This window comes from Tursiops truncatus, chromosome 15, assembly GCF_011762595.2.
Source record: "Tursiops truncatus isolate mTurTru1 chromosome 15, mTurTru1.mat.Y, whole genome shotgun sequence".
Lineage (NCBI taxonomy): Eukaryota > Metazoa > Chordata > Mammalia > Artiodactyla > Delphinidae > Tursiops > Tursiops truncatus.
Genome location: NC_047048.1, coordinates 77425276 through 77452263, shown reverse-complemented (window position 1 = coordinate 77452263; position 26988 = coordinate 77425276). Strand labels below are relative to the sequence as shown.

At 42.4% G+C, this 26988-nt stretch overlaps 1 protein-coding gene across 1 annotated transcript in view; it reads right to left on the bottom strand.

Annotated features, from left to right (window-relative positions):
- Nucleotides 1-26839, bottom strand: part of TSHZ2 (teashirt zinc finger homeobox 2) — a 273232-nt gene extending 246393 nt beyond the window's left edge. Inside the window, exon 1 of the mRNA XM_033840480.2 lies at nucleotides 26016-26839. Within this exon, the coding sequence (XP_033696371.1) occupies nucleotides 26016-26055 (40 nt within the window). The 5' untranslated portion in view covers nucleotides 26056-26839. The remainder of the gene's footprint in view (nucleotides 1-26015) is intronic.
- Nucleotides 26840-26988: the final 149 nt, after the last annotated feature.

The window sequence follows — 26988 nt, the reverse complement described above, 5'->3', positions numbered from 1 at the left end:
TCAACAGGCGGAGTTCAGCTCCCCTGATGAAAGATGATAAATGAGATGGGTCATTTCTTCCTTCCCTATTCTTGAGCGAGTCAGAAATGGTGGGAAACAATGACCTTTAGGCCTGGACAAAGCAAGGAACCTTCCCCTCTCCTATTTTCCTTTCATCTTCTAACTAACAGGATTCCTTCTTGAATGTGTTTTTAACACCAGTTCTTCAAACAGGTCATGAATACCTCACAATCCTTTCTCCTTCCTTGACAGACATTTTGACTGTTGCCAGAAACTACCTTTGATGTGTTCCTGTAAAGAATAACACAGACTTTCCTGTTTGTCTCAAAGCTACTGAACTGAAGCTTCCACTGCAAAGGACAAAATGATCTGTATTAAAAAAAATATCAGCACACCTCCGCAAACACACACACACACACACACACACACACACAACTTTGTCATTATAATCCCAGACCTGGCCTCCCCAGGGTTCAAACAGTTCTTGTTGTTACCTTCTTGGTTGTTTTAATATGATTTTTTTCATCATGCTTTCCCTAATCTCTGCTATCGGTGTCTCAAAATAGCAACAGTAATTATCAAATCCCTCTCCCCCCTTTCCATTCCCGGCTGAACTGGAGCGCCTCTGAGATTTCCCCACCAAACCTCTGAACCCGTCTGAGGTTCGCTCATCTGTCTTTCTAAGTCAGCAGAAGGAAAAACACAGGAAGACTGTGCCTTGAGCTATAACAAATCCTGGACAACCCCTAGCTTGTCAGTATCTCCTGAGGAAACTTTTCATAGAATCAGAGTCCTGGAAGAGACCTCGAGAGATCAAAAAGTCCTGAAAAACAAGGGTTCTAAGAAACTCAAGCTCACAGAATATTAAAAATGGAAAGAGCTGTAGTCACTGCCTGCTTACTATCTTTTCTCATCCCAGTGAAATGACTTCCGTTATTTTCACTTTCTCCTATACAGCCCACTCTCTGGCCCTATAAACCAGTGTTCATGTTTTCTCTATCACCTTCATGATTTTTGTTTTATCTCAATACTATCTATACCATTATTTACTTAATTTTTTCAAAACTGATTTCCAATGGATTCATTTTCTTTTTTTCTTTACATTGGACTCAGCAATAAGACCCATGAAATCACGACTTTAATGTACTTTTCCCTTCGAATTCATAACAAATTAAAACCATAACTATTAAAAAAATGCATACTTCTAATACCTAAAATTATCTTGAATACAACTGTCTTACGCATATAACAAGTTGGGAATTAAAGTTCTAGATCAGGGGCTAGCAAATTTTCCTGTAAAAGGCCAAATAGTAAATTTTTTGGCTTTGAAGGCCAAGAGGCAAGATCAAGAATCTTATGGAGGTTCTTATATGAGAGGAAACAAATTTCCACATTTTCCCCCCAAACATTTGGAAATGTAAAAGCCATTCTAGCTCACAAATCATAAAAAAAAAAAAAAGGAGGTGGGCTGAATTTGGCTCATGGGCCATAATTTGTCAATCCCTGCTCAAAATCATGTATCTGATATTTGTTTGAACCTTCTCTGAAATTTCTGTAACATCGAGTGGGACATAAAAGGACTTATAGGATGGTTGTGAAGATGAAATAGTTGAAAAGCGTTAAGTGCTTAATACACCATCTGGAGCAAAGCAATTACTCAATAAATATTAGCTGTGTTTTCATCTTTGTCATCATCATCTTCTTCTCTCTCTTGACCAGGCTGGTTAGCCACTGAGTACTTTTCCTGGCACACAGTAGGCACTCAGTGTGTGATAGATGATGTTATTATTTCAACTGGTTGGAGCAGCACTTCTCAACCTTGTGTGCAGATCAGACTCAACTGCGGGGTTATTTTTACAAACACACGCCAAGTCTCACCTCTGGAAATCCTGACTCTAAAATTCACTCAAGGAATAAGCTGAGCACTTGTGTTTTTTGGCAAATTCTAGAGCAATTCTGATGATTCTAAACACAAACCTGTGACTTAGAGCATAATCTGGAGAACAGGGTCAGATATTCCAATCCCCAGATAGGCCCACTGCTCTGTTTTATGGTCACATACAATTCAGTGAGTACTCAGCCCCTTTGTTAATAGTAAATTCCATCTGTCAGTCAATCAACAACTGATGTTAACTGAGCACCTACAAGGTGGCAGCCCTTGAGCTAAGTTCTGGGGACACAGCAGTGAAGGAAGCAAAGACCCTGCAATATGACAGTCCCTCTTCCTCACCTTTCATTCCTTTGCCATGCTTGATTTTTTTTTTTCTTAGTCCTTTTCACCATCTTGCATCTTCAATGTATATTGGTTCTGTCCCATGAGAGCAGGGACCTGATACATTTTGTTGACTGTCGCTCCCACAGCCTAGAAGAGTGCTTAGCACACAGTAGCTGTGTGTTCAATAAAGATTTGTTCTAACGGGTGAAGAGGGAACTCTGCACCTCCTTAGAGAGCCAAGCTGACGGCCAACCCAAGGCGGAACATGTCCCCAGCCTCCTTGGTGTCGGAGTTAAGAGTGAAGCATGCCTTCTGGTCCTGCAACCTCCCTGCTGTTTAATCGGAAATCATTGCTTTATGACTCCGTTTATTCTTTTATAAAATTAGTAAAATGTCTTGAGTATTAAATAGAATAATGCTCATTGCGGGGACTATGTTTAATCAGTAGCAGCTCTGTTGTGTTTGTTTTCTCGTCACCTGGAATTGAAGGCACAAAAGACAGTTCTAGAGCTTTTCTGACAATCCCTAAAGAGATCAACTGAGAGCAAGTAATATGCCTATATTAGTTCTCATTCTATAGACTGACAATATGCATCTGTTTATTAGACAAATAGTTCTTGAGCTTCTACCGTGTACTGGATGCAGTGCTGGGGTCTCAGGACATGGGGCAGATGATGGAACCAGTCGTGGCCCCTGCCCTCAAGGAACTTACTGTCTGTGGGGAGGGGGGACGGGGGGAGATGGATGGGCATCAAATAAACCAAGAATCATAAAATGCCAACGCTGGAAAGTGGCATCCATGCTGCTTTCAGGTTAATACTGGGGAGGAAGGTGGGATTTGACACAGTCTAAAGGGTCAGAAAAAGTTGTCCTGAGCAAGTGACACTCAGGCCCAAACCTGAACCATGTGAAGGTGTTATAACCAGACTTAGAGGAGGGAACCACGACTGGACAGTAACCACAACTGAGTAAAGCCAGGGTGCAGGAGAGAAAATGAGGACCTCATCTCAGAAAGGTCGACAGGAGCCAACCACTCAGGGGCCTGTACAGGAATTCTTCTCAAACCTCATCTGCCCGTGAATCCCCTGGGCATCTCGTTAAAATGCCGACTCTGATTCAGCAGGTCTGGGCCAGGGCCTGAGAGTCTGTATTTCTAACCAGCTCCCAGGAGATGCAGAGGCTGCCGGCATACAGACCATACTGTGAGTAAGAAGGTTTCCGGCCATGACTTTAACGTAAGAGCAGGGAGGTTTAGGCAAGACTTCCCTGAGATCCCTCTATACTGTATGAACTCATCTTGCAGCTGTCAGGGAGCAAAACCCTCTGCCTGGAGCTTGGGAATCTTTGGGAAGCCTCTAAGATTCCGTGGGAGTTGGCGTCCTTTCCTGGGGAGTTACTGACACTCGTGTCAGTCCCAATTCTAGGTGGCATTGCCATGAAACAGGCTGCTTCTGCCCAACAGAAACTCCTTGGCATGGGTGTTGCAATTCAGAAACTCTGGGGAGGGACAGCCCATACACATTCCTAAAAATCAAGGCAGGCTTGCTAAAACGAAACATATATTCATATTATATGCATACACACGTACATAGATAATCTTTGAAATGCAGTAATAGCCACACATAGGATTGAAATGAAATCTTACACACATTAAATCATCTCAAATTTAATCATTAAAGGATTAGGGACTGGGATGCTTTTGCTGTTGCTGCCAAGGCCCGAGCAGACCCAGACTTCTCCGTCGGAGCCCACATCTGGGACTAGACATCTCAGGACGGCCTGTCCATTGGGCAGGACTGATCCTGCGGGCGTGGTGATGGTCCCTGGCAGTGATCAGTGAGAAGCTAGTGAGCGGGGCAATGCTGAACACACACGGGAGAGACGGGCACACGGTCCGGGGCAGACGAGTCTGGGGGAGCAAGTGCCCCTTCAGGGCCATGCGGGAGGAGGGCGGAAGGAGGAAAGCAGGTGCCTGCTCGATGCCTGCGGTGCGTCGTCTCCCCCAGGTCTACTAATTGTCTTTCTAAGACACTCTGGGTGACAAATGTCCCCAAACAAAGGCTGCACGCCACCCGCCCCCACGCACGAAGCTCAATTTAATGGCTCACCTCTGCAGCCTTAAATCAAAGGTGGTTCCTATTAAGTATAATTACCTTTGCCGGCAGCTTGTACAACACGGCAAGTGAGGGGCTGCTAACCAGGAACGGCTTCTACAGAGCATTATATATGCCTTGGACTAAATCAGCAGGACCCCCGGCTTCAGATACACATGTAATTCAGCCAGGAGCACATGTGTACTGCAGGTAGAGAGCTGCACACACGCATAAACACAGCATTTCCTCCACGTATGTCAGCAGCCTGCAGACACCACTCTGCAGAAGAATCAACTACGAGAGAAAAGGTCTCTCTGAACCTTGAACGTACAAGACGTGTTGCTCGGTCAGTTTTTCCACAAGAAGGCAAATTGCCACCCAACCAGTTAGTGTCTGAACAAGTCCCAAATCCAGGACAAGAAATCAGACAAACTCCACCTTCCTCACCCCCAGAAAGCAGGGAAGTGACACCCCTCCTGGCTGGCGTTGACACAGTCATTTTTCTCCCACTCAACCTCACCGCATCTTTCATTCCTGACATACAAAAACATTTTTTAAAATTACGGGCATCTTTATCATTTTAGGCTCGTCAATTCCCATTTTGCCTAATTAATAAATAAATCAAAACCCGAAAGGAAACGAAAGGAAAGTTGAGAAGAACTTTTGGCCCTAACCAAAGAGAAGCCACAGCGAGCTAGATGCAGCATGCGGTTCTTTCAGTCCTTCAGGCTCGTTCTAGGAGTTATGTTTCACCTCCGTTTTCACTTTATAGAAGCCTGTTTATTAAACTATGTGCCCAGAAGCATAAATGAAGACCTCAAGGAAAAATAAGTCTCTCTCTCCAAAGACGTTATACATTGCTATTCTAGTAGTCTTCAAACGGTCGGCTCTCCCCTCCACAACCGCTGTATTAACTAGCATTTATTGAGCACTTACTATGTACCAAGCATGTATGAAGCATATCATGTATACAATGGATATAATCTAGATGGCGGCCCCACGTGGTATTAAAGGAAGTTTTTCAAAATTAAGAGACTAGTGGTTAGAAGGTTAAATAACTTGCCAAAGGTCAGACAGAAAGTAAATAAGTGCCTGGACTTGAACCCCAGTTTGTCATGTCATGAGGTCAGGTACCTGTAAAGCATCTGGGACAGTGCTGGCAGGGAATGGACTCTCAGTACCTGTTAACAAGTCTGATCATTATTGTTTCAGGGAACAAAAGAGAAAAGGCTGATTCCATTAAGGGTTGCAGCGAGCAGTGATCAGAGTGGCCAACTAGGAGCAAATCTAGAAACCTTCACAGCAAATTATCGCTTATAAGAGCTGAGCAGGGGCTAGCATGTGCAGGAAACAAAGGACCTGGGTTCAGTAAGGATTAGTAGGAAAAGAAAACAGGGAACTATCGCTGATGGAAATGTCCAGGGCTACCTGGGATAAACTTTGGGCAGATCAAGCGAGACCCAGGAACAAACAAACATACAAACGGAAATGAACTTGAGTTCCTAGTGAATCACAGATCATCATCCACCCATCCATCAATCCATCCTAGGCTCTCCATTTCTGACCTCTTAAGATAGGGGGCCGTGCCTCGTTCATCCCTGTAGCCCTAGAACACAGCACAGCGTCTTGAACATAATAGAAATTAACAAATATCTGTTGAAAGAATAAAAGAATGACCCTCAAATACATACACTCCTTTCAGGGAACTTATCTTCCGAGAATCAGTTTGATGCTTCCAGCCTTCCTTCGCTCTCACAGTTTCCAAGCCTCTTCTATATTATTCCTGGAATGAGATTTTTACCCTGGAAGATCTACACGGCAGCATCAGTGTTGGCTCAGCAAAGTTTCAAGCTCAAGCCCTCACCCCACAAATTTTTCTTTGCTCCTCGGGAAGTCAAGCCTCTTATTTTTGCCATGCATTTCTCCCACTGAAAATTAAAACATCTCAGTCTCACAGCTTGGTTTGCCCAATGTATGGTTTGTCACAGCTCTTGTTTTCATGATGCAGAAACAATAGGAAGCCCTTCCCCTCACTTTACTATTTTAAAAATTCCTTTAAATAAAGTTGTAAGTTTCCATTGCTACTGTTTTATCTTGGGGACTCCCCGTTAACTTGTCCAATTCCTTCCCTCCACTGCAGGAGAGCAGTTCAAAGTACGTGCCTGAGAATTCAAATTGGAGTTACAAACCAGTATTCTGTTTATTTGTCAGAGCGCTGTGGCAGATTCAAAAGTTAAACCAAAGCACAAAACTCTTCTTGTGGAGTGGGTACTCAGGGGACTGTGGTCTAAAATGAAAATCAGATCATTGTTCAAAAAAGAGAAAAAAAAAAAAAACCCTCACACAGTGCATTGTAACACATTTGAAAACATCTCTGTGTTCCTTAAATGTTCTGCTAAGAGTACTAACAGGTCAGTCCACAGGAAATGCAAGAATACGTTATAGTTTAATCAGGGCACATAAAACACTGTCTAGAATGTTATGTTGCCCGGGGGAATGCAGTGAGCAGGGAACATTTACAAACTCCAGGTCAGCCTCCCCATTACATCACTGTGAAAAAAAGAAATTTATGAGGTTAAATTATATGGATGTTATATATTGGAACTGTTAGCCCATTCCCACATGAGAATGTTGGCTGAAATGGCCAGATTCCCTGAGAGAAATTTCTAAGGCCTTCTATTGTGGATGTTCTTACGGTAACTTTCCACAAAAAAAGTGAAGACTTATTTATTCTTTGAAGATAATGAAATGAATAAAAAGAAAGAAGTCTAACCAAAAAAAAGAAAAGCCCTAATTCCAATAGAGAGGGCACCTAACATACTTATTCTTATTACTCTTCTCCAGAGATAATAATACAGAAGTTATTTTGCGGAACTTCCTCATGATTTATTTGACCTGTTCCTCATCTAAGTGATTGGAAACACAGATGTTGATGCTATAACTTTGCTTCCAGTAAATAATTCCTCAAAGGACTCACATTTGTTTAACCTTAGTCACAAGATGATAAAACTTATTAAACATTTATGGAAGCAGCAACATAATTTTGTTGGTTTACGTCTTTGGCAAGATTGGAAACTCATATCCCCACTTTTCCACCTTCCTTTCACCTCTCTAGAAGAAAAAATATCTTTGAGGAAGTTCCTGTACCTGAATTATGAAGATCCCCGCCCCCCTGCTTTACTTCTCCATCTGCGCCTGCAGTCTGACAGTAAACAGAAGGGCTGCCATGCTGATCTCAAAGAACAATAATTAAACCAAAGGGACAGCAGACAAGGTGCTCCCGTGGGATCGACAGAGGAAGAATAAAAACCTCACCAGGGAGCTGTTTTCTTATGATTGCGAACCTGCTTCTGAGATAAGCAAACATTCACATGTGTGATGTGCGTGCATTTATTCACTGAACACCACTCCCTAAGAACCTACTCTATTCAGCCCTGCGGACATAAATAACATGGGTATCTAAACGTCCCAAAGACTCCAGGAACCTTGGATAACTGTTCATTCATTCATTCATTCATTCACTCATTCATGTATTCAACAAAACACCTACTGTATTCCAGGTACAGCAAATGAAATGGTCCCCACGATTTGAAAGTTTGTCAATCCCTGACATGACACAATGTAGAAAAGGAAACAGAAATTACAACTGGTATAGAGCCTGCTTCCTGGTATTATCTGTCACTTATACATTTCTTATCTAGAGCTGATTTTCCTGTGCAGGGGACATGGGGTGTAACTACGGCTCTGTTTCCCTCTCACCTCGGGCTGTAACCAGTAGGGCAGGGGCAGTGCCAAAGGGGCACCCCTGGGGAAATACACCATGGCACTGGAATACACACTATGACACTGGAAATACACTGTGTTCACAGGGAAAATCCTGAAGAGTTTTGTGGTGATTTCATTAGCAGCTTAGCCTTGGCACGGACATATGCATATACTATGTCCACCACAGACACAAAACTCACGAACAGTAAGGGCTTCTCACTCTCGCCCCACCAGACACACACACTAACATCCACAACATATCTAATCCAGCTGTACATGAAACACATTCATGTCCACAACACACATAACTGCACAGATTTACAACTCAGATCCACAGTAAAACAGATCACAGCACGCGTGCACACACGTTCCAAGGAGGCTGCTGTTCTTGGTTGTGAAACGCATCTGGTACTACATGGACCCTCTAAACTCTGGGGTCCGATCTAATTAATACATCTACCCCCAGGACCAACCGGTAGGCCTCAATACATGTTTGCTAAACTGCATTACAGTACAGTGTAACCGTTCCATATGTTAAACTGGAGGATTGACTATTGTTAATAATTCAACTTATAACGTGGACAAACAAAGGTCCTTTCCTGACCTCACCCACGCATGTTTAATGCCTCATGGAGACTTAGCATCGGTAAGGCTATAGCTGTCCAGCTATGAAGCTTAATCATTATATACGCTGAGGACAAATGCAATTTCTTTTATGCTATTCATGGTTTGGTTGGAAGTAAGCATGGTTTGGTTTTATCCCACCCCACCCCACCTCAAGGTGGCTAATGACAGTTTTCTTGACATACTAGGATTCAAGCCATGTTGATGACTGTCTCATTCATTATTGGGATTACTGACATATTTTATGTTCAGTTTACTTACTTCAAGCAAGTGCCTACTAGGTGCGAATTAGCTAGTTGTATTTTTGGTTAGAGAAGCATACATCTCAGTAAAGATGCCAAGAATGTTCAAAATATGAAATATTAGCTGTTTAAGTGATGTTTATTTTTCTCAACTCATTCTCTTGCTAAATGCAGTAAAATTCTCACAACTGTTATTCTCCACGTAAATTATTTATGTGACAATTGTAAAAATTCCCAAGAATATTCATTACAGGATTGTGTGTAATAGTGAAAACTTTAAAACATGCTAAATGTCTATTAACAGAGGAATTGATAAATCAGTAAAAATGTACATGCTTATGGTGGAATATTAGAAAGCATATAAAAGAGAATTAGCTACATCTATTTTCTTAAATCTATCAACTCTTTCTCTCTTTTTTTCTCTACCTATGTACTTGCATACTGGGATAGAGACCCAAAAATAGAGTAAAGAAGAAAACCTTGTAAAACAAAGCATGAAACTATTTACAACTATATCTCAATAAAACTGGGAGAAAAAAATTAAATTTTTTAATTAAAAAATTAATAATTTTAATTTAAAAATAAACTTACAATTAGTAGATCATACTGAAAACAAAAGCAAACAAACAAAAAATGTTAAACATATAAAAAAGAATAATACTACTCCTACCTACATACACGTGCTGGCAATACTGTAAATAATGTAAGATGTGCACACCAAATTCTTCATAGTGCCTATCTCTGGGGACAGAGAGAGGGAGAAAGTAACAATAGTTGAAGAACACCTATTATGCACCAAGCACTATTCTAAGTACTTAATAAGTGCCAAGCACTATTCTAAGTACTTAATAAGTGCCAACTGTTTAAAACCTTATTAATAGTGCTTGGAAGTAAGCACCCTCCTTACACTTATTCGACAGGACTGAGGTGCAGAGATTTTAAGTTTGCTTTTCAAAGCGAACAGCTTTATCTGTACAGTTTAATTCCTTTATATCTGAAATTTACTGATTTACTTATTTACTGAATTTACTTATTACTGACAGTTCCCTCCTCTATTCCATCTGACTGATTATTCCCATCCAATATTCATAAAGAAAATATTTATATTAAAGATGATAAAATAAGATGCTAATTCCATTTCTCATTAAAATAACTGGTAATCAAGTGGCAAGGCAGTTTGCCAAACCTTGTATTACTACAAATGTTTGTTTCAAAATGTCACCCAAATTAAAAAATAAAAATAACCCACCACCAACTAAAAACGATTGTTGATTTTTTTTCAAGAAAGATCCCATCATGATTTCTGTTGTAAGCAACGCTTTCCCTCTGAGATATGACCCCTTGAATTTCGTGATCATCTTTTTTTTTTTTTCACATTATTCAGAGTACTCATTTAAATGTCACCTATAATTAAATACTTACAAGTAAGAAACACCTTTGGAGACCCTGACCATAAATATTACGAGGGACTCTAAAGGGGAAATCCGTGAGGGTAGCTTTGCGTTTGCTAAAATAAATAATGGGGTAGTGTCATTGCATGTGTTCCATATTTTTGATGGCCAGGAAGAGTCATGGAGCCTACAAGAGATTTATGGGGAACAGATGAGCAGTGTCTGACTTCAGGACACATCCTCAAGGATGCTGTAGGAAGTGGGTGAGCACGATTACTTACTGAGCCACCCCAGATGGACTGTGTTGGGGATTTTCATGGATTTTTTTTTTTAACCTCTGTTTAATAAAACAGGAATGGACTTATGAAAACTCGATTGTGTAAAGCTCAAGAGGTTCTAAAAATTGTTCTTTGTTGTTTTCTTAATCTTCATAGTTTCCATTTTTTAAAATGGTCTTTAGATATTCAGATAAGGATGATTCTCTTTCTATCATTTTTTCCTTTCTTCCTTTTGCCACAATTGACCTACTTCAACCTGGAGGAAACCCTCAATTTCAGTTCATGCCCTTGATCTGCACATATTTATACCAGACTATGAATGTTTATGTGACTTTTTGCTATTAAACATTAAATAATGTGAGAAGCAACAAAACATGGTGTTTGAGTACTTGGGCTCTGATACGCAGACCCAGCGTTTAGTATCTTATTTAAAAGCTTGTATGATCTTCACGTTACTTAAAATTTCCAAAACTAAATTGCCTTGTCTATTCAATGGGCCAATAATAATATCCGGTTCTCAAGATATTTTGGGGAGAGACTTTATGTAAACGACTTTTATGTAGTCAATGCTGAGTAAATGTTAACCACTTAGTGTAGATTTTTGGTTTTGTGTCATCCAGGTCAATGAACAGTAGCCATCATATGACAGACCATTATGATTAGCATCATCTTCATCATTGCTGCCACCACTATTTGGATCACAGTCACCTATGGAGGCACATATGCTAGACAGAAAAGGCTTAGAAGTCTGATTACTGGGAAGAATCAGGAAAGAATAGAGAAGGGATGGATTAAGAAAAAAAAGAGGAAACATTGAAGAGAGGATGAGAAAATATGACAAAGGTAACAAGAAAGTGAAGGAGGTTCGAAAGAATAAAACCGGGTTCTCTGCCCTCTCATCCACTAGTTTCCAAAATGTTAGGGAGTGTGAGAAATAAAGAACCAGGTCTGGGATATTCCTTTTGTTTCTTTCTTGTCTCTTGACTCTGGCACCGAGGGTGTCAGCCAGCTCCCTAGCAGACGGAGACCTTGCTACATATCTGCCGGACTGCCTGCCTTTCTCCTCTTAACCGAGGGATTCTCTGGACTCTGATGTTTCATGTTGTGACCAGGTAGACCGATGCATAAATGGGTGTGTTTCCCTGTTGAAATACATTAGGGAAAATTGTCCCCACCATTTCTAAAAATATAGGCAATTGCCATGAGAGAGTGAGAGCAATAGAGACACTCATATTTTTTCCATTGACTAAAAGCCAGAAGTGAAAATGGACCCTGGAAATAATTTTTTAAATGTTTAAATGCTTTGGCATTTGGAATTAGAGAGAGAGAGAGTGTGTGCGTGTGTGAAGAAGAAGGAAAGGAAAAGGAGAAAAAGAAGAAAAAAGGGAGGAGAGAACTTAGATATTTTTCTCCTATATCCTGTAATTTAAAGCCTTAATGGGTGTCTAAAATTCAGATTCAGGGGCCTCATGCCATCCTATGGAATCAGAACCACTAGGCTCTGGCCTGGGAATCTGTAAATTTACATTTTAACAAGTTTCCCAAGTGAGGAGGACACCAAATAAAGGTTGAGAACCACGACTCTATTCCAGATGCAAAACCAGAACATTATTCCCAGTCCTTCCATATTTGCAAAATTTCCTGGGCCACTAAAGACTTTCCAGAGTTTTTCTCTGATATCCTGGGAGGGGAAGTTCCTTCTGGTTTTAAAACCTTTTGAAGTATGCATGAAAGCCTCTGCTTTCCGGGCGTTTCTTTGACCTGAGTGTGACTTGGCAGCCACAGCTCACAGCTGGTTCATGAATCCCTTGCCCTGCTCAGGCTCTGGGCATCTATAGCGTTCTCACATTTAGTCATCGTGCCCCAGCCTCATGGTTTGTGCAATGCCCACCCCCCAACTATTGCTTTCTTTGTAATAATTCCCTCTTTTATTTACTTAATTTTATTTTAAAATGAAAATTTATGTCATTCAGTCAGCGGAAGGCCAATCACATTTGCCATAAGTGATGGTAATCAAACAACGAAAAATCCAAGTGTTAATATTTTGCTATTCCCTGTTGCTTGCGAAAGTCTCTGAATTTGTGGTCTGCTCTTTCTGATAAACAAGGGGGAGAGAGGTGTTTAAGACAGGCTAACAGCAAGTGAGACTTTCTTCTTGATTAAATCAGAGGATTTGAACCAGTATTGAAAAAGGAATACTGTTTTCATTTCCTGCCTGCCTGCTACTTAAAACTATCTACCCCAGTGGTCTGAAAGCCCATAATGGGGCAACTGGGGTTTTAAAAACTTTTAGAGATGGGCTTACTTGCCTCATTAAAACATTGCATAGAGCACTGGTAGGCTTGGGAAGAGGAGATAGCCATTAGGAGTTTCCACTGGTGGAAATGATCATTCCAGTTAGTGTCTACTTTCCTGCCCCCAAGAGATGCACCTTTAACTCCTTGGGTTTTTTCACTTTAACTCCTACTAATCACATCACTATCATTCATTCTGTCCAACAATAGTTATTGAGCACCAACTCTGTGCCAGGTTTTTGGACACAAAGCCAATAAGATACAAGATCCGTTCAGGGTCCCAAGCTCAGAGTCATGGTGATGATTTTAATAATTTACCATTTATCGAGCACTCACTGTGGACGAGGCACAGTCCTGAGAGCTTTACAAGTGTTCATACTTTGCTCCTCCCAAGTGCCCAAGAGGGAGTTTTCATTATCTCTGACTGATAAGGAAATCTAGTCATGCAGAGGATTATTAATTTGTTAATATATATAGTGACCAAAGTTTCTTGACTGCTTCCCATGTACCACCATGTACTAAGTATGTTTCCTGATTTATTTCAATGAATCCTTGTAAAAACCCAGCGAGATGAGTCCTTTTAGTAGGTCCGTTTTGCGAATGAGAAAATTGAAAGTTTGGGCGGTAGAGGTGCCTGAGGTCACACAGCAAGGAAATGACCCACTGGAGAGAAATGGAAGCCCGGTCTGTCGACTTCAGGGTCCACCCAGTTGCCCTGACACCGTATTGTCTGATGGGGGTGGGGAGATGCAAGTCCAGGACTCCATGAAACGTGCTTGAAAGAGACTAGCCTCTCCCTGCACGGTCAATTCTAGAATCAAGGCAGCTCCAAACACTTTCCCTTGTTCCCACTTTAGCTCAGAAAATGGTAGACTGACGACTTTCAGTAAGAACCTTATGTACAACTAGAGGAAAGAAGCAAAAGAGAATTCGGGAAGATAGTAGGATAAATACAGTCAGGCTTCTCATATACAGGTTTTAATACACTCTTCTTTCTCACTCATACCCACCTGCAATTTTCTGTACATCTTGTCCACCTTTACACCAAGTTTCCCATCTCCTGGACCATCAGTCTGGTCCAAGTCACCACCAGGTTTTGACTAGGTTGATACAGAAGCCTCCAAAATGGTCAATCTGCTTGCAGCCTTGGTCCCTGAGAAGTAACAGGGCAGCCAGCATGATCCTGTAAACACCTAAGTCGGCTCCTATGTCTCCCTCGCCCTGTAAGGCTCCCCAGTTCAGTGAGAACCTTGGCTCCTTACGCAGCATCTCGGTTCTAGAGGTTTGGCGTCTGTCTATCCCTCTGTCCTCATCGCTCACCCTCTGTCCCTCGTCCCGTCACCCTGGTCTCCTTGCTGCTCCTCCAGTTCCTGCAGCAGCTCCAGCCCCAGACCTTCCCTCGCACCTGGAACCATCTTCCCCAGAGACTTGCCCTGTGCTCTCTGCCACCGTACTCAGAACCCAGTTTCAATATCACCTCCACAGAGAGGCCTTTCCTCACTAGCTTATCTAAGACGGCACATCCTCCTGTGACGCGAGACCCCTCACCCTCCTTTAGTTTTCTCTGTTGCACACACCACTCTCTGACGCGAGGTAACGTGCACCTGCCTGCTTGTTTGGGACCTGTCTGCCGCACAAATGTTAAGCGTAAAGAAGGCAGGCCTTCTGTCATTTTTACTCAAGCCTCTAGTTCCAGCACCTCCTACAGTACCTGGTACACGGCAGACCTTCAGTAATATCAGTTAAATAAAGGTCTTAGGACAGGCAGCAAAAATTCCCCAATACTCTCTGCTATCCCCAATCTCTTTGTCCTAAGATATTCCTTAACAGGCACCAGCCAGTCTCCCTTCTTTCTTCTCCCAGGCACTTATCTGAAGGTGACAATTAAAAAGCGAAGAAGAAGGCGTTACCAGGAAACAGCCTATAGCCTTCTCCTGTTAGCTTAACAACCCCTAAGCTCTGCTGCCTTGGGCCTGAGGGGATGAGCACAGGCTTCTGGTGGGGGAGGGCTGGGAGCCTCTGGAGGCTGCGGGCAGGAGGGCGCAGCACCTGGAGAGCAGAGAGGGAGAGAGGTCGACCCCTGGGGTCCGAAATGAGGCTCCCCAACCCCTTTGCCTCCATCCGGGTCTAGGCTTAAGGAGGAAGCCTACAAATCCTTAGTATCAGCAAGCACTGTCTATAAGCTGAATAAACAACATTCACTGCAGAAAGGTGAATCCCCGCTCTTCAGCTGAAGGCGGAGGACGTCATGATGAACAGAATACAAGCTTCTAACTAAAATCACCGTCTTTTTGTCATTAATGTTTCCTAAATTGATAAATATTCAAAGTGCAGCTATGATCGTGATTGGTACGGAGGTCTGCCAAAAAATTTTCGATGCGTAAAAGAGATTCTTATACTCGAAATTAATTAATTAGTATACAAAGTAATACACTAATTAAAGTATTTATTCATTCACTTATTTATAGCCTCATTTATTCATTCGTCAGGAAATATATATTTAGTGCCTAATAGGTACCAAGGACTAACTCAAGTGCCTAGATTTCTCCCAGAATTCCTACAGAAGACAAAACGAAACAATAGAAAGGACATAAATTCATTTACGGAGAAGATGCTTTGTAAGTGCCAGAGACCGCCCCAAGGGCTTCATCTGTATCCCATTGTCTGATCGTCACAACCACAATGTGAGGTGGATAATATCATGTCTCCATTTGACAGGTAAGGAAACTGAGGTGCCACAAGGTTAAGGGACTCCCCTTAAAGCACACTGGTGGCTAGTTAAGTAGGGAGGAGCTGCAGTTGGATCCCAGATTTGCTTGGTTCTTAACATTTGCCTTTCCACAGCCACATGGGTGGCACCCGTCCCTGCACCTGTCAATTCCTCCATAAAGCCTGGGCATGTGTTTTTACCTCCAGGTGTCACCTCTATTATTCTAAGCATCCTAGTCTCCATCACTGAGGGGCGAACTAAGTAGATTGAATGGATAAACATACCCAAGTCCACCACCATCTTTGAAATACAAACAAGTACCCCTGTTCTACTAATAACCCAATTAGATGACATCACTTTGTTGCCTGAACCCCTCCTGCGATCCCATCACACTTAGATGCAATTCTAGGAGGCTACACGTGATCTGCCCCGCCCGTGTCTCCTCCTCATTTCCTGCTACTCTCCCCTGTCTTCATCTGCTTCAGCCACAGTGGCCTCCTGTGTATTCCTCAAGCACGCAAGACATTTCTGGCCTTAAGGTGTTTATTGCTTCATCTTCCTGGAACGCTTCTCCCAGATCTATGCTTGTCTAGTTCTTCATTTTCTATTCAGGTCTGATCAAATGTCACCACCCGATTAATACTACCCCCAACCATTCTACGTAAAATGGCAACCTTCCATCCCTCTCTAACCTACTAATCCCAACTCATTTTTATGAAATGCCATTAGAACTATTCAATATTATGTATTTATTTGTTCGTTGGCCTCACCATTTGTTGTTTTGGTCTCATCCACAAGAATATTAGCTGGGTGGGAGTAGGGACTTTTCCTACTGCAACATTCCAGCACCCAGATCAATGCTTAGCACACAGTAGATGAACAGTCAACATCTGTTGGGTGAATGGACACATGAATGCACACACATACACGCGAAGAGGAAGAGCTGACTTTATATATGGTAGATGGCACTAAGAGTCTAGCTGGAGACGCCACAAAAGGCAGCATTCTCTGTCAGTGTTCTCAGTACCCTCCCCCCCCCCAGGTTTAGACATCACAACACATGCAAGGGAAAAGTAATAGGAACTGAGGGTCCTTCCTTGGCAAATCACTATGACTCTTCTAGGTAAACTACCACAACAGATTCTGTGCATGGGTCTTGGAAGCAGAAAGTTTCAAACCAACCTCAGTCACTGCGTGACCTTGGACGAATTGCTCTGCAGGTTATTCAGATCCCCACCAGTAAAATAAAGATGATACTAGCATCGAACTCAGGAATGTTGCAAGACTCCGCTCAGATGTTCCCTCCTCTGGCAGGTCTCCTCTGACCGTCCACACCATGGTTGCCCCAATCCTGCTCTCATATGTTTGTGTTTATAAAACAATTGTTATCATAGAGCTTTTTACTATATGAAAGTTATCTTTTTTCCTTTATTAAATTACTTGTATGTTCTCTTGCTTCCCCCAACTGGAGGGTAAGATCCCCAGGGATCACACCCATCCTATTAACCTTGATGATCCAGGTGACCAGAACAGGACCTGGCATGTAGTAAGAACTCAAGAAATAACTGCTCCTTAAATGAATGACTGTAAAATTCATAACGTACTTGGTAAAATGCCTGGCATATAATAAGCACTTAGGTAGTGGCAGATATCATTATTACTGTTGTTGTTATGGTTTTTGTTGCTGGTGCTATAATTACTATTCCTTGGGAAAGAAACAATTTTTTTTTTTTTTTTGAGTTGGGGCAGGGCTCCAACCTATCCAGTATGAGTTTTTCTCAGAAAAGGCTAAAACACTACTCAGTGATTATATTTCCAGTTTTAAAAATCAAAACGAATCCAAGTCTGATTTCTTTTGACCCTGAACTCCTGGTCCCATAATAATTGGCAGGTTCCTCATTTCCCTTCTGGTATACATTTTTCATGGTCTGGTTATTTGGGGCAAAGATACACTAGCTCTGTTACGTGTGGCCCCTAGCAGTTTTAGTGCATTCTCTCAGCTCAGGACTCATAGCGTCCTTTCCAAAATCCTGAACCTTAAGAACTATGATTACCCCCATCCTGTAGGCTGGAAAATGAGGAGATTTGAGCAGCTGGTCTAAGCATACACATCCAAAGAAGTAGACCCAAGGATTTGAACTTGGGTCAGTCTGACTCCTGAACTCACATTCTTATTCTTTGAGTCAGGTTATCTCTCGAGCTTGCCCAGGGCCAGTTAAGTAGGGTGGCAGAGCTGTAACCAGAACCCAAGTCATCTCCTCCTATTCCATGGTTCCATCCACAGTCCAAAACCTAATCCCAAGGGAGAAAGCAAGAAGAAGGGCACAGCTACAAACCCAACTTTCTAATAAAGGAAAATAGCTAAAGGCAATTCTGATATAAAACGTGCTTATATAGCTTTTCATTTCGGCATTTTTTTCTGTACCAGGTGGTACCGAACACATAGAATAGATTTAACTCTTCTCTACAGCATCATCTTGGCCCAGAAGCTATTCATATCTCCCTGGGGTATAAGAGAGCGGCTTCTAAATACATAGAAAAGTCTAGAGACCTGATTAATTGAAGTGGTGTAAAGTCAGCCCCTTGCAGTTTACATAGAAATACGTATATGCTGCCGCTACTTACACATATCTCCCCTATAGAAGACCTTGACCTTCTGTCTCCTTTTTGTATCTCCCGCGTCACCAATCACCAGATTTCATGGATTTTTCATGGCGCAGAAAAACATTTAAGGAAGTTTCTTCCAGATTCATTACAAACACAATGGCCGCTGCCAACTCTGCTTTTCTCTCATTCTGCACTTTGTAACTATTTTCATTAAAAATAATAACGTGGGGACTTCTCTGGTGGCACAGTGGTTGAGAGTCCGCCTGCCGATGCAGGGGACACGGGTTCGAGCCCTGGTCCGGGAAGATCCCACATGCCGGGGAGCAACTAAGCCCGTGCGCCACAACTACTGAGCCTGCGCTCTAGAGCCCACGAGCCACAACTACTGAAGCCCGTGCGCCTAGAGCTTGTGCTCCGCAACAAGAGAAGCCACAACAATGAGAAGCCCGCGCACGGCAACGAAGAGTAGCCCCCACTCGCCACAACTAGAGGAAAGCCCGCGCGCAGCAACGAAGACCCAACGCAGACAAAAATAAATAAATAAATAAATAAAATTAAAAAACAACAGTAACTGTGTTCTGCCCACCTTAATATATAAACTGTATAATTTCTATAGAAATGACTTAGATGTAGCTTGAAGAAGAAAGCTCAGGGGTGATTTCAGAGTATTCACTCAATTCTGAAAGCACTCAACTAATCAAGACCAGTGATCTTAATTTTTGTACTAAAGGAAACTGCAGCACGCTGGCTTTCTTAAAAAACCCACCTTAGCGCCTAGCAGCTTTACGGAAACATGAGGTTTTTCCTTTGGCATAAACGGACACTACAGCTTTTCAATTAAATTAGTCTTTGGAGAGAGATGCAGAAGAGCTAAAAAGCTCCTTAAAAATCTTCCCTGCTTCACTGCCTCTCCTGTGCCGGGTGGCGGGGGGGAGTGTACAGTTAAAGTGCAACGCTATTTTCTCCTTACCCTGCCGAAACAAAGTTTTCGATCTTGAACCCTGAGCTGGCTGTGTTATAGATCTTGTTGAGGTTTTGCTTTTAGTTTTCAAGCCCATATTTGGTTTTCTAAAACTGTTTTTAAAAAGGGGATGTGCAATACAACGTCCTATATTTTTGTACATCCAGAGAGAGCTTTGTTAGACCCTGCTTCAGGCTGGGTAGTAGTTAGAGGGATATTGAAACTATATTTTTAAATTAACACAAATGGAAAGGAAACTCTCATTTAGATGAGCAAAATTCAAGACAAATCCTTTCAAATACGATCCAGGTATTTTTTTCCCCATGTAATTTCTCTAAGCTTATTATCTCTAAAACTTTTGCATTGTGCATTCCCTGTTGTTAAGCATAGCTAAATAATACTGATATATTAATAATAGGATTAGCTAGCCGTGCCTCCTGAATTTTAATTTCTAAAATTTTAAACAATTTTAGGCATCACTTTGGCATCACAAAATGTTTGAGAATGCCCAGAGGACATCTTTTTCTGTAGAGGAAACACAAAAGACCGAAAGAGGCAACAATTGGAAATTCCACATGGCTGTTTTAATGACTTTCGAATCCCTCCAAATTATTTAATCATTTCACCCATGGAGTTTGCTTTGGAAACAAATATATCAGCAATTCCCACTTGCATCTGAGATTTCTTCTCTGTGTGGCTGTGTATGTATACAATATCTTTGGAAAGGACCTGAGTCTGACGGTTACCCTCTGGCAAAACGAGTAACACAAGTACGGCCACGCTGCTGAAGACGCTCCAGATGCATGTCCAAGTTAGATGAAAATCCTCTGAGTTTGCAGACATCGCCCAGAAGTGGATATCTGGTCTCTAAAGTCTCTATTTTTTTATTATCATTTCTTAAAGACCCAGTGTATCTTGAAACTGACTTTCAATGTTAAGCCTATCCCTTCTTCTGAAAACAAGTTCCTAAAACAAGTGACTGACAGGTCAGTAGCAGGAAAAAAAAAAAAAGAAATTATAAATCCAGTGAAAACAGTGTAGTATGCTAGAGGCCTGTAACCGTAGGGTGGTTTTTCTCCCTGCGATATCCAGGTAATCAAGCAAACACTCTCAACGACCTATTTCTTATGTGGTTAGAATGACTAAGCTCGTTCATAATCGAAGAGCTGCTTGCCAAAGGTCACCCTCAGAAACAGGAGAATTTCTAACTTTAAATGGAACTCAGAAAACTTAAAATAATTTTAAACATACAAATTGTTACAAATTACTGAAAAATAGATTTAAAAAAACCCTCTTCCAGGGTGAAAAGGTTCTAGGAAGGTAGAAGGATGAGATCTCCCTGATACAGACTGTAAGGGAAGACATTCTGTATTCATCCCAACATTAGAAAATGAAAATAAATTTCTCCCAAAGAAATAAAAATAAAGCAGCATTGTCAACTTGTGAAGCAATAAAATTATTTGTGTGCCAAGCTTCTTTTAATATCACTGTGATTTTTTTTTCATAAAAAGTCTCTCAATTTGTTGTAATTAAATATGTAATGAAAAAGCACTGCTTCAGGGAAGCGATGCAAGACACTCTCTGTTAGTTTAATGCGTTTCCAACTGACTTTGCATCAAACGAAAATGATACTCTGTGTATGCCTGGTCTTAATATAGAATTTGTTAGGCAATTTTGTGTTTTTTAAGGGGGACTTGGGTGGACACAGACACTGCCTTTGAAATAGTGGCTGAGTCTTCCCAGACCATGACATACTTAAATAAAATTGATGGTACAGATACAGTGATGGAAGGGAAGCACCACTCAGGACATTTAACTCGTGTCAGCTAATTACAGACCCGGCATAAACGTGAACAGGGCCTAGGTTTTCTTCCTGGCTGATTTCCCTAAGCTCAGCTGCGGTGATGAGCAGAAGTGCATCATTTCAGTGGCCTTAAATAATGCCAGGCTCAGTGCCCCTTTAAAACCTGCTCAACTGAGAGTACAATTCCCAAGCCACTGGAAAGATAAATAGATCAACCCAGGTATTATCCAGTTGGAGAAATTCCGTCAAATGAGCGAGAAGTCAGCTGGGATGAAATGAAAGCATAAGCCTCTGTTGGAGAATGTGACAAAAGGCAAGATGTTGCCAGGGACAGACCTGCTAAAGATGCCTAGGAGGTATTTGTTGGGTGTGAAGGTTTCCCGAATGGTAGCAACAGAATCAAGGTGACTGGGAGAAAAATAAATGTAAGATGGGAGAAAAATAAATGCAGAGTATTTCTGAGGAATGCTTCTACCCTCCTCAAAAGTCACCTCTGATGTCCAACCCCCAAGCCTCAAGAAGATTTTCATTGTCGAGAAGTTTCTCAAGGCCCCTCTTCCTTACCTGGCTTCCACTAGAACTCCCTATCACTTGCAGTCTGCTGATTAGGGTTAATGCATTGTGTCCTGATATGGCAGATTTAAAATGAAATCAATAAATGCCTAAAACAAATGGGCTTTTGAGATGTCCCATTCAATCTGGGTCTTTAAGGGTGAGGGGAGAGGAGGGAGAAGGAAATCATGAGGGGAGTGGGAAAAGGACCAGTTAAGCAATCGATTTCCATCCAAAACACTGTGTGGAGGATGTGATTTCAAGGTACCCGTCCTTCCTTTTTTCAGGGATCTGCCTTAAATAACAAGAATAGCCTTGAACAGTTCACACTGCTGAGCCCCTTTGGCGGTGGGGGTGTGTATTTATTTTTTCCATTCATCTGTTAAAAATCATACTGTTTGTGTAAGTGAAGGGGTCTATAGCATGCGGTATTTAAATCTTCAAGATGGGAACTTGTCTTTCTGAAGTGTGCTTAAACAAAGTGAGGGTCGGGACTCCACCCCGCTACCTATTCTCTTGAACCCCATCCCACTTGCCAGTGAATTAAAGGTAAACTTCACCCTGAGCTGTCTGACGCCTCCCTGCCCTGCTGGTTTACACTGCTGAAACCTTGCCCACTAATCCAGTCATTGTCATCAGGAGGTTGAAAGGGAGATCGCTCAGGTCATCTCTACACTCCACTGCAGTATTCCGAATTGTCCCTGCTGAATATGTTTCCCATGTAAATAACCTGTGCTATTAAGGTGCAAATTGCAACTTTTAAGTAATGATTGCTAATAGTCTAATGTTTACTGCCACACAAGGACATTCATGAAAACAAAATCTGCATTATTCATCTCCATATTAAATAAACAAAATAAATTGAGGGAGCTGTTCTCTCCTGCAAGACTTTCCTCAGATCTGGATTATCAAATAGCTTCTGAGAGTCAGCAAGAAGAAAACATTTAATCTCTTTGAGTAGGCAGCAGCAGACACCTATAATTTATATCTACATTAGATATTCATATGTACATGATGTCCAAAGATTTTGCGTCCTCTTGCAATTGGCTGGCATTATATAAAAACAAGAGTTCAGGATGGTGAAATAAAATATATATTACACATGTGTATGTACAGAGGCTGCGACAGATTGTAGAAAAGAGAAGGGTTACAGTGTAAGTCTACAGTTTAACATTTTTCACTACCCTGCGTCTTGTAAAACACAAACAACTCAAAACACTGTTCTGTTTTATTTTACCTTTCTGCCATCTTCTCTAACTTCCCTACAATGGATAGGGAGAAAAGATGCTGGTACAGAATCCTGCAATATTTTCAGGTAAAAGTAGATGCGTTTTAGTGGTGAGTGATATACAGAAATATACATCCAAGGAAGCAATCACACTCACTCATACACAAACCCCTGGGGTACTGCAGGCTGCTTTCTCAACTTTTTTCCTTGCCCGAAGTCATAGTATGGTAGAAGAGCATAGCTTTCGAAAGCCAGGAAGAATGACATTTCGGAGGGAAATGTTCTGACTTAGCTGTTTCCTTAAAGAGAACTGCCTACCTCACAGCCCTTCCCTTAAAGGAGGGAGGAATATAACCAATAAAGACTAACGTCCCCCATCACTTATAATATCATCTCGCTCATTCTAACCGCATACCTGCTTTATTAGAAAGTTCCATAATTGATTCCTTGAAACGTGGAACTTAAAACTAATAATGCAAAGGAATCAGATTGCCTCAAAGAGTTCTCGGGGAAGAGAGTCTCAGTTCTGATTCACTCACAGGCTTTTTCGATGCTACATTATTCATTCCTCAAGCTAGAAATCAAGCTTTCAACATCAGCCCATGGGAATAATTACTTACAGTCGCGCATTGTTTAATTTTAAGCAGTGATAAAAGTTAGTATGGCCACAATCCTAGAACCCACCTTGTCCTTCTCCCTGGATGTTAACTGGCTAAAGAATCTCGAAGTGGCTAACTTTACTTGTGAATAACCACGTCAGCTAAAACAGAGTACAGCACCCATGACTTCAGACGAAAGAAATATTACATGAAAAAATACCTGCTTTAGTAATATGTGACTCAATAAATATCGTAAGAGGGGCCTCACTGTGTACTAAGTGAATTATTCCCTTTCAGCTTGACAAGGGCTTCCACTTCTTCCAGTGAAAATAATAAAAGCCATGAAAACAGACCCATAAAGACACTAGGAACACAATAGGCCAGAAAACTGAAACTACAGTCAGAACTTTCTAACACACACATACAAACACTACAGTAAATAGATAAGCTAGCTCCAGTAGACACCAGCTTAATGAAAAGGATCTAATTTAAATAATGTGATACAGCATTGTGTTACGTACACCTGGATGCTCATTGATCAGAGCATAATTATAATCAAAGGAGTGCAGTTCTGAGCAATGCACTTTTTGTAATGAGCTGACCAAAGGAGACATGTCCAGTCATTCTGGTAATTTAAATTACTGCCTAGTTGTTGGCGTTTACCGGAACAACAGGGGGAAAAAAAAGAGTAATTTTCAGGGCAGTATCACTTCTTGCTGGACTGTTGCCCAGGGTTCTCTTTTGGGACAACAATAAGGACGTTATCTCTAATAATCTAGCGATACTTAAATTTATGTTGCTAGAACTGGAAGAAGCAGGCTCAGTCTTCCTGAGTCTAAAAGGCCAGTGCACACCCCAGTGCTGTTCAGATTGCAAAGCAATCTAAGTTTTAAAAAATAAGTGAGTTAAATGTAGAAAGGGACAGGGGTAGGAGGAAGAAATTGTTTGCAAAAGAGGTAGCTAGAGTTGAAAAAAGAGCACTTCATTGACTAGGCAAGTTCTAAATAGATACGGTACTAAAAATACCTAAATTATTTTGCTCTTGGAAATACATGAATCAAAGCTTTGTAAATGATATTTCCCCATGCAATTTGAACCAATCTATACACGGTTACGGATCTGCGCTCAGAAGGGAAGATAATTGTGGATATCTCAAAGCACATGTACTGCCATTCGTGCTGGAATCAGGCCACGATGGAGGATGAGCTTGGTGGTCCAGCATGCTCAGACACAAACACCCACTTTGCCCAGATTTGTGACTAACTTTGGATTTGCTCTGAGGGTGGCTTTTCAAAGTTTATGAAAGTGTTCCACCGAACTTCTCCCTAATGTTTCGCTCGAGTTGGAACAGAAGGAGATATTGTGGGGGGTTCTGCAGAAGACCCGCCTTAACTGATGCTGCCTAAAGCACGAGGGTAAAGACAGAAAGAAGGGGGAATAAAACTTAAGCTTTTTGCTAAAGCCCGATTCAACTGAAGGACACAAAGACATAAAAACACCCACATTAAAAGCCAAACAAGATAATAATTGTGCATGTCTGGCTCTGAATCTAGAGGGCAAGGCTTGCGTCACTGGCACTCTGAGTTACCATGGTGAGTGATTTATTGATATATATCAAGAATGAATAGATCAAAGGCAGCGAGATGACAGGTGATCAATCAAATGTCAAATCAAAACTAGCAATCAAGTGGAAAGCTGACTTTTCAGTGGGTGGGTCTGGGAGAAGAAAAATGAACTTTCATATCACACTTCCGAGAAGCAAAACCCCAGCATACTATTAAAAAAGCAATTAAGCAACCCAAAAGGAAAAAAAAAAAAAAAAAAAACCCTTTACAAGATCTAATGTACTGATCCATTAACCTGTTCCTCTCTTTTCTTTTTTCTTTTGGAGGAGGGGTGGTAAGTAAGAATTCACATGGGATAGTTCCTACTATACAAATCAATTTACAAAGTTTGCAACTCACTCTGGGCAAAGGAAATCCAGAGCTGTTTCAATATCAAAGGGGCATTTTTCTTCCCCTTTTTTAAGAGAAGGAAGAGTGTTGATTAGATTTCCAAACGTGGATCCTCTTAGAAAACATATTCAAGGGTTCGTTTCCTGGGGTGGTTTTTTCCACCTTGGTGATCAAAGCTGAACTCCTATGGCTCGCCCCAAAGCCAGCCTTGCAGCCCGGGGCTGGGTCACTGCTCACACTTCAGTGTCCCAAACCCCAGCCAGAGGAGACGCTGTCCCTCGAGGCCAGAAGCCACTGGCACTGACCACGCGGAGGGATGCGGGGGTGGAAGGACTGTCTCCCCACTCCGCACCCCAAATCCTCAACCCAACTTTGGCCCGAGAGGCAAGAAGCAGACTGGGAGAAAGTTAGGGGTGGGGTAGAGGGTGGAGGAAAAAAAGTTTAAGGAGGGAAGGCTTGGTGGGATAGCTTCCCCCAACACCCCCAATCGGAGCCTGGAAAGGGGAGGATTTGGGAGACTGGAGAAGGCGAGAGAGGATGGGGTTATGAGCCAGGCAGAGAGGGGCACCCGGAGCGAACTCCCCCGAAAGCCGAGGGGGGTGGCGTCCTGGGGCACCCGGGGCGAGGAGGGCGGGCGAGGAGCTCGGCGCACCGGGCAGCCCGGCCGGACAGCCCCGAAGCGGAGCCTTTCTCTTACCTGCCGCCCGCTTGGGTGCCTGCTGTTTCCTCCTTGGCATCGCTCTACTTCGCTCCAGTCCCACTTCTGGCGCCCCAGCCCCGAGCCGCGCGCGGGGGCCCGCGGTCTCTCTCGCCTCTCTGGGTCTCCTCCGCCTCCTGCCCGGTGGCTCCTAGGGCGTCACTCGGCCTCTGTCCCCCTGACGATCCCCCCTGCAACTCCTCCACCACGGGCCAGAGACCCCCCTCTCTGGGTGGCAGACACGGACGGCTGTGCCGGCTGGTTGGAAGTAGAGGTTGGTTCTGCCTTGTTTGTTTGTTTGTTTTGGATTTTTTTTTTTCCTCTCTTTCTCTTTTTGTTTTGGCTTTTTGGAAATTTTTTTTTTGGTTTGTTTTTTTTTTTTTTTTTTTTTTTGTTACTGTTGAGACACTTGATTTCTTTATTAAACATCCAAGACCGGGTTCGGATGGAAGGGACGAGGGACGCACACGCGCGCGTAAAGATAAGGAAAAAAAAAAAAAAAGGCAATCCTGGGAAGGTAGTGGTTTCTTCTTTTTCTTCTTCCTTCTCCTCTTTCCCTCCTCCTCCTCGCCGATCTCTATGGCGGATTCGCGCTGGGGGCAGAGAGATCACTCACTGTAGGTTTGTGGCTGCTGTCGGATCCCCGTCTGTGAGTGATATGCTAGAGGACAGGAGCGGGTTTGGGAAAGACAGAAAATCTGGAATTCACACACACACACACACACACACACATACACACACACACACACACACACTCACACACTCACACGCACGCACGCACTCTCGCTTCCTCTCACACACACTCACACCCCCCACATATGCGCACACACACACACACACACACACGCACACACACTCTCACACACACACAAGACAGGGCGAGGCGATGCCAGCAAACATCGATCCTGCTGAACAAACTGAACATTAACAAACTCCTCCTCCTCTCCCCGCGACCTGATGACAGGGAGAAATT